Source organism: Equus przewalskii, chromosome 1 (genome assembly GCF_037783145.1).
Source record: "Equus przewalskii isolate Varuska chromosome 1, EquPr2, whole genome shotgun sequence".
Lineage (NCBI taxonomy): Eukaryota > Metazoa > Chordata > Mammalia > Perissodactyla > Equidae > Equus > Equus przewalskii.
The window spans coordinates 85,784,053-85,798,278 of NC_091831.1; the positions used below are offsets into that span (position 1 = coordinate 85,784,053).

Genomic DNA, 14,226 nt, shown 5'->3' on the forward strand with positions numbered 1-14,226 from the left:
ATAATGTCGGTCACATCTAAATGTTTCAAATCCGTAGCAGGCATATCTGATATGACACAGAAGTTAAGATTACTTAAGTGCCTTCCTGGAGATAAACCAGAGCTGAGACATGCAAGGCACTTTACAGTTTAGAAAGAATTTCACATGGCTACATGATGAAGCTGCTACCACATGGCATTGAATCACTTGCCTTCTGGAGTCACACTGAGCTGGGTCTGAATCCTGGCTCTATCACTTACTATCAGTGAGATATTGGGCAAATTATCGTAGTACTCTGAGATGGCATTTCATAATTTACAAAATAAGGATAATAACAGGATCTCACCTTGCTGAATCGCTGTAAATAATAAACGATAACGTGTGCGTGAAGTGCTGTGTATAGTGCCTGACACACTGCAAAGGTCTCAGTAACGCTCTACTCTGGGCTCCGAGAGAACACGGCTTCTCTTCTTTCCAGGGCAGATGGCCCAGCTAAGGCTGCACACACGCTCTCTAATATCACAAGACCCTAGGTGGAAGGTACTGTCTTCTTTTTGTAAATGAGCAAACTGAGGATTAAAAAGTTATGTAAGATGTCCAAATTCACACACTTTAGCAAATGGCAAAGCCAGAATTTGAACCACAGAGAAGTTAAAAATGCAGCACTTAAACTATTATTCTGTGCTATGTGAGTAATTCCAGTGAGTTAACAGACTTTCAGAACAGGCAATATAGCCAGAGGATTGTTTTAGAAACTCAACAGGCGGATTCAATACCCACATTCAGGTACTAACTTTCCTGGGTTGTGCCCTACCTCTTTCTTAGCTGATCTATCCTACACAGGATAACTCTCAGACACCAAACAGGCCACGCTGTGGAGCAGCATTTCTGGGGAAAAGTGGTTCCAAGTGACCCAGTGAAGAAAATACACCGAACACAAGGAAAGGAAAAATAGCACTCAGCACTGAGAAATGCTTCACCTTCTCCCGTTCGTACCACTTCAAAGATTTCTAGCTTAAGAAAAAATGCTCCTATCAGTTCTGTAGACATTCTTGTTCTAGAGTCACCAACAATAAGACAGCAATAAGACTGAGTAAAAATATGTCAAGGTGTGTAAGGCAGAAAGCAGAAAATGCTCTAAAGTGCAATAATGCTACTGCATAACAGACACAGGAATTATCTAAAATTACTTTCTTGGTACATACAAGTTTATTACCATTGAACACATTTTAAGGTTAAAAAGGAAATGGAAATGGAGCCATCTGTAACATGCCTGTAATTTCATGCAGGCTCTGACATGCATCATGCAAACTGGAAAACAAAAACAAAAATTAAAAAGAGACTACGAGGAAGGCGGTAAGAAAAAATCTGAAATTGTACTGTACCACGCTTTGTCAGAGAAGTAATGGACTAACTTCTCAACTCCTTGCCAATGGCATAATGGGAGAGCAGAGACAAGAAAAAGACAGGACAATGGTGTCAGAGACCACACACAACACCAAGGAACCACCATGACTGGGTAGCAGCCAACAGTATTTGCTTTGACTTTTGTTGTGTTTTTCTAGGAATTATTATTTTATTTAATACATTTCTATAAAATTAAAACATATTTACACTTTCTTGCTGAAGTGGTTTGCAAATTGATACAAACATTCATATCCACAGAATAGTGTATGTCAAACTCAAACTTAAAAGCAATCACTTGCAGAATTTCACCAAATAAAATACTGGAAAGAATTCTGACACAATTTAATATTCATACTCCAAAGATCCAAAAAAGTTCAGCCACATGTAATCCCTTACAAAGGAATGAGAAATTTTAAAATAATTTTAGAGAATCTTGCACATTATACACTAAAGACAACTCAGTATTTGTTAGTCTACTTTTATTACTGCTGCATTAAAGAACAACGCAAGTATAATCTGATCTTCATGTATGTCTTCAATGTGATGCTCTAAATTATAGGCGAGGCTCCACCCATCACCATAGAGATGGAAGATGTGACTGGATTGCTAGTGTAACTAGATTCAAATAATTCTGCTCTATAATTCACATGAACCCAACCACAGCTTCCAAGGTTTCTTGGGAGCCAGGAACGCCCTTATTCCTCCAGATCTCAGAGAACTTACGGAAGATATCTGATTGATAAATACAAATTATATATGAGCAAATTCTGAAATAAGGAGTTGCACAGCTTTTCTAAGTCTATCAGTTAACTCCTTTTAAAAACTATCAAAGTGACTAATAGCGACTTAAGTAAGCATTTACTACACAGGCACAGTCAGTGTGAGATGCTTAATTGTCATGGGTCTTTAGGACACAAGAACCCATCAGCATCTACCTCCAGGATGCAGAGTAGTTAAGAAAACAAAACAAAATAGCATCATCATAGTACAATTCCACCGGTGTGCCCAATATGCATGTTGTATTTATCCACAGATGGAGACTGCAGGCATGACAGTACGGCAACACACACAGCTAGCAAAATGATCCCAACAGTCTGAAGAGCAGGTGTTATAAAAGGTTTGTACAGAAAACAGTAGTTGTACTTCTCGAAATTTCAAGGTGTTGCAAGAGAAACTAACACATGCCTCAGTTTACGGGACGGCCTCCTGGACCATGAGTCTGATGCACATTTCTAGTCAATTAACCACTAACTATGGTAAACAGCACATGAAATTAGCCATAAAAATGGACAAAGTGCCATAGTCTATATTAACTACAATTAAGAATATAGCTCACTGTAAAATCAAATTGTTCAGTTTTTACTGAGTTATTCTAGTTTCCATTTCACTGGAAAATATTTTATTTTTATGAAAAGTCACTCCCAGAGCTAATTTCTCATTAAACACTGAAGCTGATGCTACCCTTACATTGAAAATTGACTACAGTCACAGGGTGGAGCCAATCAGATGGAGCCACGTTAATGTTCACCTTACGAGCACGTGTGACAGTTCATCAATACACACCAGTGTCCCTAGAAAGAGCACACTCTTGATTAAGTAAATCCTTCTAAGAATCTGGCTAGGAGAGTGCTGACACTGATCTATATACAAGGATAAACTGCATTGCAGTAGAATCTCTGTTTAATAGAGAAAAATGGAAACAACATCAATGCCCCAAGTAGGAAAAGATTAAAAAATTAGAGTATATCCACAGGATAATGTAGTATCGTGAAGCCATTAAAATAACGTTTTCAAGAAATATTTACTACATGAAAAATGTTCCTATGACGACACTACATGAAAAAACGCAAAACAAAAAATTAAGAAGAAAATATGAGAGTATCATGTGTCCTAAGAGAAAGTACTGTTTCATGAATCTTTCATCAGAATTTTAAATACATCACACGTGTGCTGAGCTGTAAATACATAGTTTGATAAAGTAAATACATACTGGGTTGTGATATAAAATGAATTTTAAAGTTTCACTTGTCAAGAAGGTTTGCAAAACACTCCCTGAAGATTATAAGAGGAAAAGGAGGAAATAAGACAATATAATTGTCATTCTTAATCTAATTCCAGTGAATACAATTAGTTATTATTATAACATAAATTTAGAAATCACGCAACACTACCTCAAGAAACTGCTGTGCAACTGAGATACTAGGACATAAACATGCATTTATGTGATTTTTGTTTAAAAACAATTTCTTGCTTCCCATCTTAGTTATTGCACATAGAAGGTAAAGGCAGGTAAGAGTTCTAAATTCTCTCATGCCAGGTGTTAAAGAGCAAATTTTAAAAGTCTGTTTAGGCATGATAGGCAATAGGTACTATTTCAAAATACAGTTTTGAAAAGTCAGGTATTTCTAAAAGCATATGCTCTGGCAAGAAATGCTATTTGAGATTACCATTAAGGCTTTTTACTTGCCAACAGTCATGATTTCTATTAAATTTTCCGACAATGAGGTAGGTTATTTATCATCCCTAATTTTACACAGTTGAAATTAGAAAGACTAAACCCATGCCAGTGAAGTCATGTGGACAAAAGCTGAAGTGCCCACTGAAAACATAAAGACCCCATATGTCTAAATGTAGATATTTTTGTTAATTCAAAGGAAAATTTAATTTGAAATCAGAAGATAAGCATCATCAAGTTGAGACTAGTAATATACTCGAAAAAAGAAATGTAAGTCATAACGTCCTAGAAGGAAAAAAAATGCTGAAAGACCAGGATTTTCCTTTTATCTGCATTTTCCTAGAGTTATTCTTAAATTCAGCAAGAACATCCTTGGTCAGTGCAGCTTTCTTGAGTGGCCAGAGCTAAGTATTTCCTGTGAACATTAGCCATTTCACTCTCTGCATGTCTAGAACAGGCTATCTTTTTATGCTGAAAGGTCTACTACTCTTATACATTTTTTTTGAAACCAAAACCAGATTGCCTTACTGAAACTCACATCCAAGCGCACCTGGCTTCTGCATTCAGAAGAAAAGGCAGTTCACGTAGGCTGATGTTCAAGAGGGCATCAGAAAGAACTTACTAATGAAACAGACTATAACATAGAGCAACTCCCTCCACTACCTACTGTCACACACAGGATTAACCTCTCCAAAAATCGGCACCAGGAGTCACATTTTGACTAACCACGAAGACAAATAATATTTCACTGAATACAAGGTTAGTGTAGGAAAAGGAAAAATCTATTCCAAACCCTCTGAAAAAACACGTGATTTACTCCCATAATTCCATACCCTTCTCCTTCTCTGAATTTTATCACCAAAATTAATAATAATAATAATTTTCTTTGTAAACTGCTTCAGCCACTCTCAGGGCAAATCCCCAAGCAGCATAGTGGTTTAGAACATAAGGAACCTTTCGAGCTCAGTAAGAGAGCTGTCCAAAGCTGTGAACAAGTCCTAGTTATCACTGCCCACAAGCAGGTCCTACAAGTCTCAGTGATCAAGTACCAGGGCAGTTCTCTGAGCTGCGGAAGCCGCGAGAACCTACCCAAGAGAAGACTCCAGTGCATACACCTTCTCCGAGGTGGCTAACACATCCCAACTCTGGGGAACCCAAACTTCCTTTCCGCTACCTTGGAGACGCAGAGGAAGAAGGTTTTTTTTAGAAAAGTCAGAAAGACAGAGCTTGATAGCAGTGTTGCAGGACAGTGCTGCTGCACAGCGGGAAATGAAAGGGACTGCTCTGACCCCAAGGGAAAGGAGGAAGAAGCATTTGAAACTGGAGGGCCAATGACTGAGGGGAGGGACAAGAGAATTCTAAAGCTATACAAATAAGAAACTAGTGAAATGGGTGTTTCTGAGAAACATGTTTTAAAAATAAATCTAAAACTATGTGCAATACAGAATAATTAACCTTAAACTTCAATTCCATAATATAGCTAACCAAGGGAAAGGAGAACAGGGGAGAAGAAAAGTAGGAAAAAAGGAGAGGGACTATGGGGCCGGCCCGGTGGCCCAGTCGCTAAGTTCAGGTGCTCCTCTTTGACAGCCCAGGGTTCGTGGGTTCAGATCCCAGGTGTGGGCCTACACACGGCTCATCAAGCCATGCTGTCATGGTGTCCCACGTACAAAAAAGAGGAAGATTGGAACAAATGTTAGCTCAGGGCCACTCCTCCTCAAGCAAAAAGAGGAAGACTGTCTATAGATGTTAGCTCTGGGCCAATCTTCCCTCACCAAAAAAATCAATCAATCAATCTATAAAAAGGATAGGTACTGAAGGAGGGCTCCACTACATTCAAGGCGGGTGTGTTAATCTGGGGTCAATCTGTTAAACCATGCTGTTACTGGCCGCAGGCCTAAGAACAACATTAGCACTGGTTATCAGTGACTTCTGAAATTCAGATCAGTTCACTAGCAATTTAGAGTAACTCCTTACATGCTAGGAATCTTTAAACAGAGAAAAGAAGGCAACTTACTTGAAGATAAGAGAAGTAAAAAGGAGGGTTACAGAGGTGGCGAGAGACGGAGAGGAGGAGGAGGAGGAGGAGGAGGAGGAGGAGGAGGAGAAATCCCTCTTCTCTTGCTTCCACTAAACAAATTCACTCGCTGCTGAATCACCTAAACTCTCTATCCTATTTTTCTTTCAAACAAACAGTGCAAAAGGGAAGGAGAGGCATAATAACCAAAATATAACTTCAAACCCTGTCTTGAATCCATGCTGATGCTTCAAAATTTTGCCTAATTCAAGAAACAAATTTTTATTTGAATAAATCATTTTTCTTAATTTTAACTGCTTAAAATTTTACCTTTTGGACCTTTGATACTTCACATAGATGAGGATAATTTATGAAAAACTTGATATGAATCACAAATCAGGGTAAATCCATGGAGAAAGCAATTCAAAATGACTCTGATTAATAATTTTTATCTCTTTCATTAATATTAGCTTTTTTGGGTGACTTTTCAAAAAAGATAAAATATAACCAACTTACCAGGTGTACTTAAGTACATAATACAGAATAAACACTGTTTTGGAAAGCAGATTTAATGTAATCAAAAATATTTTTACAGTCAAACAATTACTAGGTCATTAGAAATGTTAGTAAACCATGCATATTCAAAAGCCATTTCTTCTGTACTGTAAAGCAGCTGATAAATTACAAAGACGTATTAGTTGTTAAAAAACACCCATGAAAAATGCTTTAAAAGCTCTTTCTTTCAGATGACAGTGAAATGCAATCAATACCTTCTGATTAGGAAATATTTAAAGAAATGTGCAATGGTCTAGTAAGCCTGCTCCCTAAACATATGCATCTGTCCATCATACCACTGCTGATAGTGTGTTTTTAACATAACTAGATTAAAGAACAATTTTTATTTACATATCTCAAGGTCATGAAAAAAGAACACGCATTAAAAACAGATGCATGTCAATAGGTCTAGGGTCACGGGCAACAGGTGTGAACAGCATTAGAGTGAAACTAACTCCAGACAGCTCTCCTAAGGCTCTAAGCAGAAGTCTACCACATGCAGTGAGAGGAGCGTTAATTAAGGAGGAGAGCCAGGAGTACCGGCTCAGCACATGCCTGCAGGTGACTGTGGACGGGAGAGGAGGTGCTGGGGAGGACGGGGCATGCAGAAGGGCAATACCATAGACGGGAAGCCAGAGCAGGATAGGAGTGAGAGGCACAGACTCACTCTGTCTGCGGTGCGGCGGAACAGTCCGTGGGATCCCCGGGAAGGAGCCCTGCCAAGGAGAGAAGGAGGGAGCAGAATACCCACCCTGTGCAGAGAGAGACGGGGGTGGGGAGGGATAATAAAAAAGGGAACCGAAAAATAGAGAAACCAGTCATATTTTTAAAAAATAACACAATAATAGTGTTAACGAGAAGACAGATTTCATTTTTTTAAACATAGGCAGCTCAAATTACTAAAAACACATCATAATCCAAACCTAGTTTTTTTAATATATTTTAAGAAAAATTATTTTCCACTAATATTTATAATTAATGCATAAGAAATAACAAATTCTTTCTGGCATACATTACATTTATCATCATATAGCTCTTTTTAACGTAGCAGATTCCAGTCTTTCACAAAAAAATCAAAGCATTTAAAAGGGGAGATAGACTTTTAGGTGTTAAACACACAGAAACTGCACCAATTATAAATCAGGCAATAAAATAATTACCATACAAAAAAGTTTTATTTCTTTGTAAATCATAGATTTTCAGAGGATTAGTAAGTAGAATAAAGAACATTAGCTGAAGCTAGCAGAACCAACATAACTTAGAAAGACTTAGGATATCGTGAGAGTACTGTATCAAGGTGACACATAGGCCACACATTACACATGCATACTTTTTAACCTGAATAACTTGTTGCTTCTTAGGCTTTACTTATTTTAATCACAGATTATCAGAATTGGAATACACTTGAAATGTTGTTTGCTTAAATTTCCTCACTTCCCAAATAAAACTGAGTCTTCAAGAAAGAAAGCATTTGTCCCATGTCTGTAAACAGAACTAGACTGGGTCTCACGCCTCTCTGGCCCCAGCCTCCGCACCGACCAAAACATACCCACAAATAAAACTACCGACACACTCACGAAATCACCAAGGAAAACGAGCCTGCAAACTATCATCATACCCAGTTCAATTTGCAAAGGAAAGCATGCATAATTTTTCAGACCAATTAATCTGACACAGAAATGACGTATTAAAAGATATTAACGTAGTTTATTGGTGTTTACAAATTTCATAAACATCAGTCCAAATGAAAAACACTTGTTCACCTCTGAATCAACATTCTTTGGCTCAGTTCAGTATAATCAGATACTTCCTTAAATTTAAGAGTAATCCTACACTGCTCACTATAAAGCAAAAACAAAGAAAAGATCCATTTTCTAAGGTGATGAAGGGAAAAAATATCTACAAGAAACTAACTAGAATTAAAGATCTCTACACTATCCTAGTAAATAAAGATCCCGTCTTTAGCTTAGAAAATATGTACTAGGGTGATGACCCCAGGTGCTCTGTATAGACATTACCTGATACAACTCTATTTTGCTGTTTCAGAAATGTTGTGATTCAAAAGCTTTACACAAAACAAGTCCTCAATCAAGAAGGGGCATGCTCTTCCCTGCCTACGAGTCTCACCAGGGCCAAGCTTCTACCCACTGCACTGGGTAAAAAACCTTACAGACAGGAATTTTGTAGATAAGCTAAACCAGCAGTCAGAGACTCTCTCTCCTAGAAAGAAGTTCTCTCTGGAGGTTTGTGAAAAAAGTACTCATGGGGAGTCAAGGGAACTGTGTTTTCCCTTGGATCTTCCATAAGTCCTGTAACCTTGAGAAAGCCACTGATTCTGAGCCTTAGTTTCTTCATTCGTAAGATGTTCAAAGAATATGCTATAGATTGAATATTTGCAATGCCCCCAAAATTTCATAGTTGCAACCTATTTCTCCCCATGCTCTGGAGGTGGGGAGGCGATTAGGTCATGGGGATGGAGCCCTCATGAATGGGAATAGTGCCCTTATAAAAGAAATGCCCGAGAGCTCCCTCGTTCCTTCCAGCACGTGAGGACACAGTGAGAAGATGGCCATCTATGAATAGGAAGTGGACTCTTCTTACCAGACACTGAACGTGCTGGCATCTTGATCTTGGACATCCCAGCCTCCAGACTGTGAGAAATAAATGCCTGTTGTTTATAAGCCGCCCGGGCTATGGCACTCTGTTACAGCTGCCTGAACAGACCAGGACAGAATGGTTTATCTCTAAGAAACGTCTCACTTTTACTCCTTAGAATTCAGTTACTCACATATCCATCCTTATCCCCAACTCCAGAGTCATTGTTATCCTTTTATAACTCTATTTATATCGCATTTAAAACAACCAACTTTGTATTAAATTGTCTCTCCTGATAAATCACTAGTTCTTTGAAATAATTTAAGTGAAAGTATCTGTCACAATACCTAGAACCTGGCAGGAGTTTTAAAAAATGTTAAATGTCCCACCTTCTCTGCCTAACAGTCCCCAGCACAAAGCAGACTCTAAATAACTGTTTACTGATTTAAACAGAATTAAATTGAGTTATTGTGTTTATCTAGAGATGAAGCTGTAACATCTGTCAGGCCTGGGACACACACTACAAGCACCTAAGAATTTTAAAAAACAAAACAGTGACACCCATCTTCATTCCCCCAAGAACGACAAACCACGATCTCTGAAACAGGCCTGAGCATAAGGAGAGAGACAAGCATGCGAAGTAAACTCACAAACAGCTCTGCCTGCTTTGCCAAGGGGCACCTGCTTATTAAGCTGACTGAACACTTGTCACCTGAGTTTATGCCCAGAAAGGCAAAACATGTTACTCGTTTTATTCCTGCTACTTAAAACGTCTCCTTCCACTTCCCTATCCCCATCTGTCCAAATCCTATCCAGCCTTCCCAGCCCATTTCAAACACATTTCCTCAAAGTTTGTTCTGATCCCACCTAAACTAATTATGACCACTCTCATTTGTAAGCATCCACATCTCTTGGTGGGAATTTGTCTCAGGGAATTTTTCTTCCTTTTTTCATTATGTTGATTTGAATATTTTTCCCATTCTTCTATTAAATATAACCACTCTGACAACACTAGCTCTCTTACTTTTCTTGGTGTCAACTATAGCTTCTTGTTAAGTGACTTTCATGGAGTAGAAACAACACACTGTAATTAAAATTTAATACAAGAGGGACTTCCAGTTCCAGCACAAGATAGAATAGATATGCTTTTCCCTTTCCTCCTGCAAAATACAGCTAAAAACCTTGGACATTATATATAAAGCAAACATGAAACTCTGCAAGGTGGAGATAAGAAGACAGAGCAGCTAGGGACCTTGAAATCCAAGGAAAAACAGAGAAGAGAATTCCCTGGGCTTTCTTTTTGTCTAATGTTTCCTAGACTAGGTGATGGAGAAGGCAGCACCCAGAAATGTCAATGGGCGCAGACAAAAACAAAAAAAGTCTCAGAAAAACCTGCACCCTACCAAACGACCAGGAAAGAAGGAGCCTGGTAATACACAAAACTCTACACAATAAAAACTAAACACCACAGGAAAACCTGGGGCCCTAGTCCCCATTCCCATCAGAAAAGAACAACTGGGAAACCTCGGCCTCCCCCCTCACCTGGCTCCAATATTATCTTATGTGGTTCTCAATGTGGTTCTTTATGTGGATGTAATATTAAAGACACTTACACTATAAACGGGGGAGAGGAGAGACTTAAAGGGCAGCAAGGCTTCCATACTTGGTAGACTACAGAAAGTTATGTATATGTAACGTAATACCTTCAGCAACCATACACTGCCACACAAAGAGTATGTAAAGAAAACAGGGAAAAGATACCCCATGCAAAAAAATCACAAGAAAGCAAGAGTGGCTATATTAACACCAGATAAAGGAGGATTCAGAGTAAGTTACCAGGTACAGAGTGGGACCTTATAAAAGGATAAAAGGGTCCATCTACCAAGAAAACATAGTGATCCTAAACGTTTATGCACCAAACTACAAAACTGTATAATATATGAAGCAAAAACTGACAGAACTGAAAGAACAACCAAGTTCACAATTACAGGTGGAGGGTCCAACATGCCTCTCTCAACAACTGATAAAACCACTAGACAATAAAAGCAATAATGATATAAAAGAACTCAAAGACACCATCAACAATCAGGATCTAATCAACATTTATAGAATATTCCATCCAATAGCAGCAAAATGCATATTCTTTTCAAGAGACCACAGAACATTTAATAAGACAGACCACAGTCTAGGCCATACAACAAACCACAACAAACTTAAAAGAACTGAAATTATACAGAATGTCTCTGATTAAAATGGAATCAAATGAGAAATCAGTAACAGAAAGACGATAAAAAAATTTCCAAACACTTGGATACTAAACATTAATTCACGGGTCAAAGAAGAAGTCTAGGGGCCGGCCCGGTGGCACAGTGGTTAGGTGTGCACGTTCCACTTCAGCGGCCCAGGGTTCACTGGTTCAGATCCCGGGTGCAGACATAGCACCACTTGGCATACCATGCTGTGGTAGGCATCCCACATATAAAGTAGAGGAAGATGGGCATGGATGTTAGCTCAGGGCTACTCTTCCTCAGCAAAAAGAGGAGGATTGGCAGTAGTTAGCTCAGGGCTAATCTTCCTCAAAAAAAAGTCATCTAAAGGGAAATTTAAAAAAACACACTCAATACAAAATACAATACATAATATCAAAAGTTGTGGGGCACAGCTAAAGCAGTGACAGAAAAGAGAAAAAAATCTCAAACCATTAAACTAATTTTCCACCTTAAGAAACTTGGAAAAAAAGACAAAAATAAACCAAAAGTAAGCAGAAAAAAAGAATACAATGAAGAGTAAAACTACTGAAATTGAACACAGAAAAATAGAAGTAATCAAGGAAAGCAAAAGTTTATTCTTGAAAAGGTCAATAAAATTGACAAACCACTAAGACTGATGAAGAAAAACATAGAGAAGACACTAACTACCAAAATCAGGAACAAATGTGCTATCAATACAGATCTTTCTGCCATTAAAAAGACAGTGAAGGAATACTATGAACCATAGTACAGTCATAAATTTGACAACTGAGAAGAAACAGACTAATTCCTCAAAACCACAGACTACGAAAACTTATCCGAGATGAAAGAGATCACTTGAATAGGTCTATAACAATTTGAAAACTCCCAAAAAAGAAATATCCAGGCCCAGATGGTTTCACTGAGCCAAACGTTTAAAGAAGAATTAACATTAATTCTACACAATCTCTTCTGGAAAGTAGAAGAAGAAAGAACACTTTCCAACTTACTTATGAGGCTGGAATTACCCTAACACAAAACCAGACAAAGATAGTCCAAAAAAAATTTTCCCTCATTATCCTTCATGAATTCAGATGTAAATAATCCTTAACAAAATACTACTGAATAGAATTCAGAAACATCTAAGAGAATTAAATACCATGACCAAGCGGGGTTTAGGTCAACAAGACTGATGCATTATTCAAAAATCAGTCAATGTAATCAATAGGCTAACGGGCAAAAATCACATTCATATACATTAGTATAACAAAAGCATTTAACAAAACCCAACACACATTCATGATAAAAACCCTCAGCAAACTGGAAATAGAGAAGTTCTTCAACGTGGTAAAAACCATCTCTCGAATATCTACAGCTAACATTTACCTAATGTGAAAGCCTGAACGCTTCCCCCTTTCGATCAGGAACACGGCAAGAATGCCTGCTCTCACCATTTGTATTCAACATACTATTGGAAGTCCTCGCCAGTTGCATAATACAAGAAAAGGAAATAAAACACATATAGATCAAAAAGTAAGACAACTGTTCCTATTTGCAGATGACATGATGGTCCACATAGAAAATCTCAATTTACAGGAAACCTCCCAGAACTAATAAGTGAGTTTAGTAACTTCAACAGGATATAAGATCCATATACCAAAATCAATTGTATTTCTAAATACCAGCAATAAACACATGGAAACTGAAATTTAAAATACAACACCATCTATAAACACTCAAAAAAATGAAATAATAAATCTAAGAAAGCATATGCAGAATTCGTATTCTGAAAACTAGAAAATACTGATTAAAGAAATCAAAGATTCAAATTAGTGGAGAGAGAGACCTTATTCATAGATTAGAAGACTCAACATACTAAAGATGTTAATTTTCCCCAAAATGATCTTTAGGTATACGACATTTCCTGTCAAAGTCCTGGCAAGATTTTTCTTTTTAATAGACAAGCTCGTCCTAACATTATGTAGAAAGGTAAAAGAACTAGAATATATAAACAATTCTGAAAAAGAATAATAAACTAGGAGGAATCACTCTATTCACTTTACGACATTATATAGCTATAGCCATCAAGACAGTGTGGTGTTGGTGGAGAGGGACACACAAAGATCAGTGGAACAGAGAACCCAGAAGCAGAGCCACACAAGTACAGTCAACTAATTTTTGACAAAAGTGCAAACGCAACTCAATGGAGAAAGGATGGTCTTTTAAACAAATGGTGCAAAGCAACTGGATATTCATAGGAAATGGAGCTAAACCTCATATCTGACAGAAAAATCAACTTAAATTGGATCATAGGTTTAAATGTAAAATGTAAAACTATAAACATTTCAGAGGAAAACAATATTTTCAGTGTCTTGGGCTTGGTGAAGAGTTTAGACGTAACACAAAAAGCATAATCTGTAAAAGTAAAAAATACAGATAAATTGGACCTCATCAAAATTAAAATCGTTTGCTCTGTGACTCTGTGAAGACGATGAAAAGACAAGCTACTGGGGGGAAATACTTGCAAACCACATACCTGACAAAGGACTCATATCAAGAATATATAAGGAACTCTCAAAATTCAACAGTAGAAAAATAAACAATCCAATTAGAATATGGGAAAAAAGACGAAGAAACATTTCAACAAAGATGGCAAATAAGCACACAAAAAGACGTTAACATCACTAGCCGTTAGGGAAATACAAACTAAAACCACAATGAGATATCACTCTGACCAGAATGGCTAAGAGAAAAAAATAATTACAACACTGAATGCTGGAGAGGACGCAGAGAAACTGGATCACTCAGACAGTGCTGATGAGAATCTAAAATAGCACGGCTGCTCTGGCAGATCACTTGGCAGTTTCTTTGAAAACTAAACATACAGTTAACCACATGACCCAGAAATCACATTACTGGGTATTTAACCCACAGAAATGAAAATTTACATCTGCACAAGATTCTCTACACAAACATCCATAGCAACTTTA

At 37.7% G+C, this 14,226-nt stretch overlaps 1 protein-coding gene across 13 annotated transcripts in view; it reads right to left on the reverse strand.

Annotated features, from left to right (window-relative positions):
- Positions 1-14,226, reverse strand: part of CCSER2 (coiled-coil serine rich protein 2) — a 172,155-nt gene that overhangs the window by 9,563 nt on the left and 148,366 nt on the right. For 4 of the 13 annotated variants that reach the window (XM_070616403.1, XM_008519075.2, XM_070616430.1 and 1 more), the window contains one exon: positions 7,081-7,165. The exons of 5 other annotated variants lie outside the window; for them this stretch is intronic. In XM_070616403.1, coding sequence (XP_070472504.1) covers positions 7,081-7,165 — 85 coding nt within the window. Of the gene's footprint in view, positions 1-1,364; positions 1,405-7,032; positions 7,166-14,226 lie in introns of all 13 variants that reach the window. 4 more of the 13 variants (XM_070616394.1, XM_070616381.1, XM_070616360.1 and 1 more) reach the window with 3 other exon arrangements.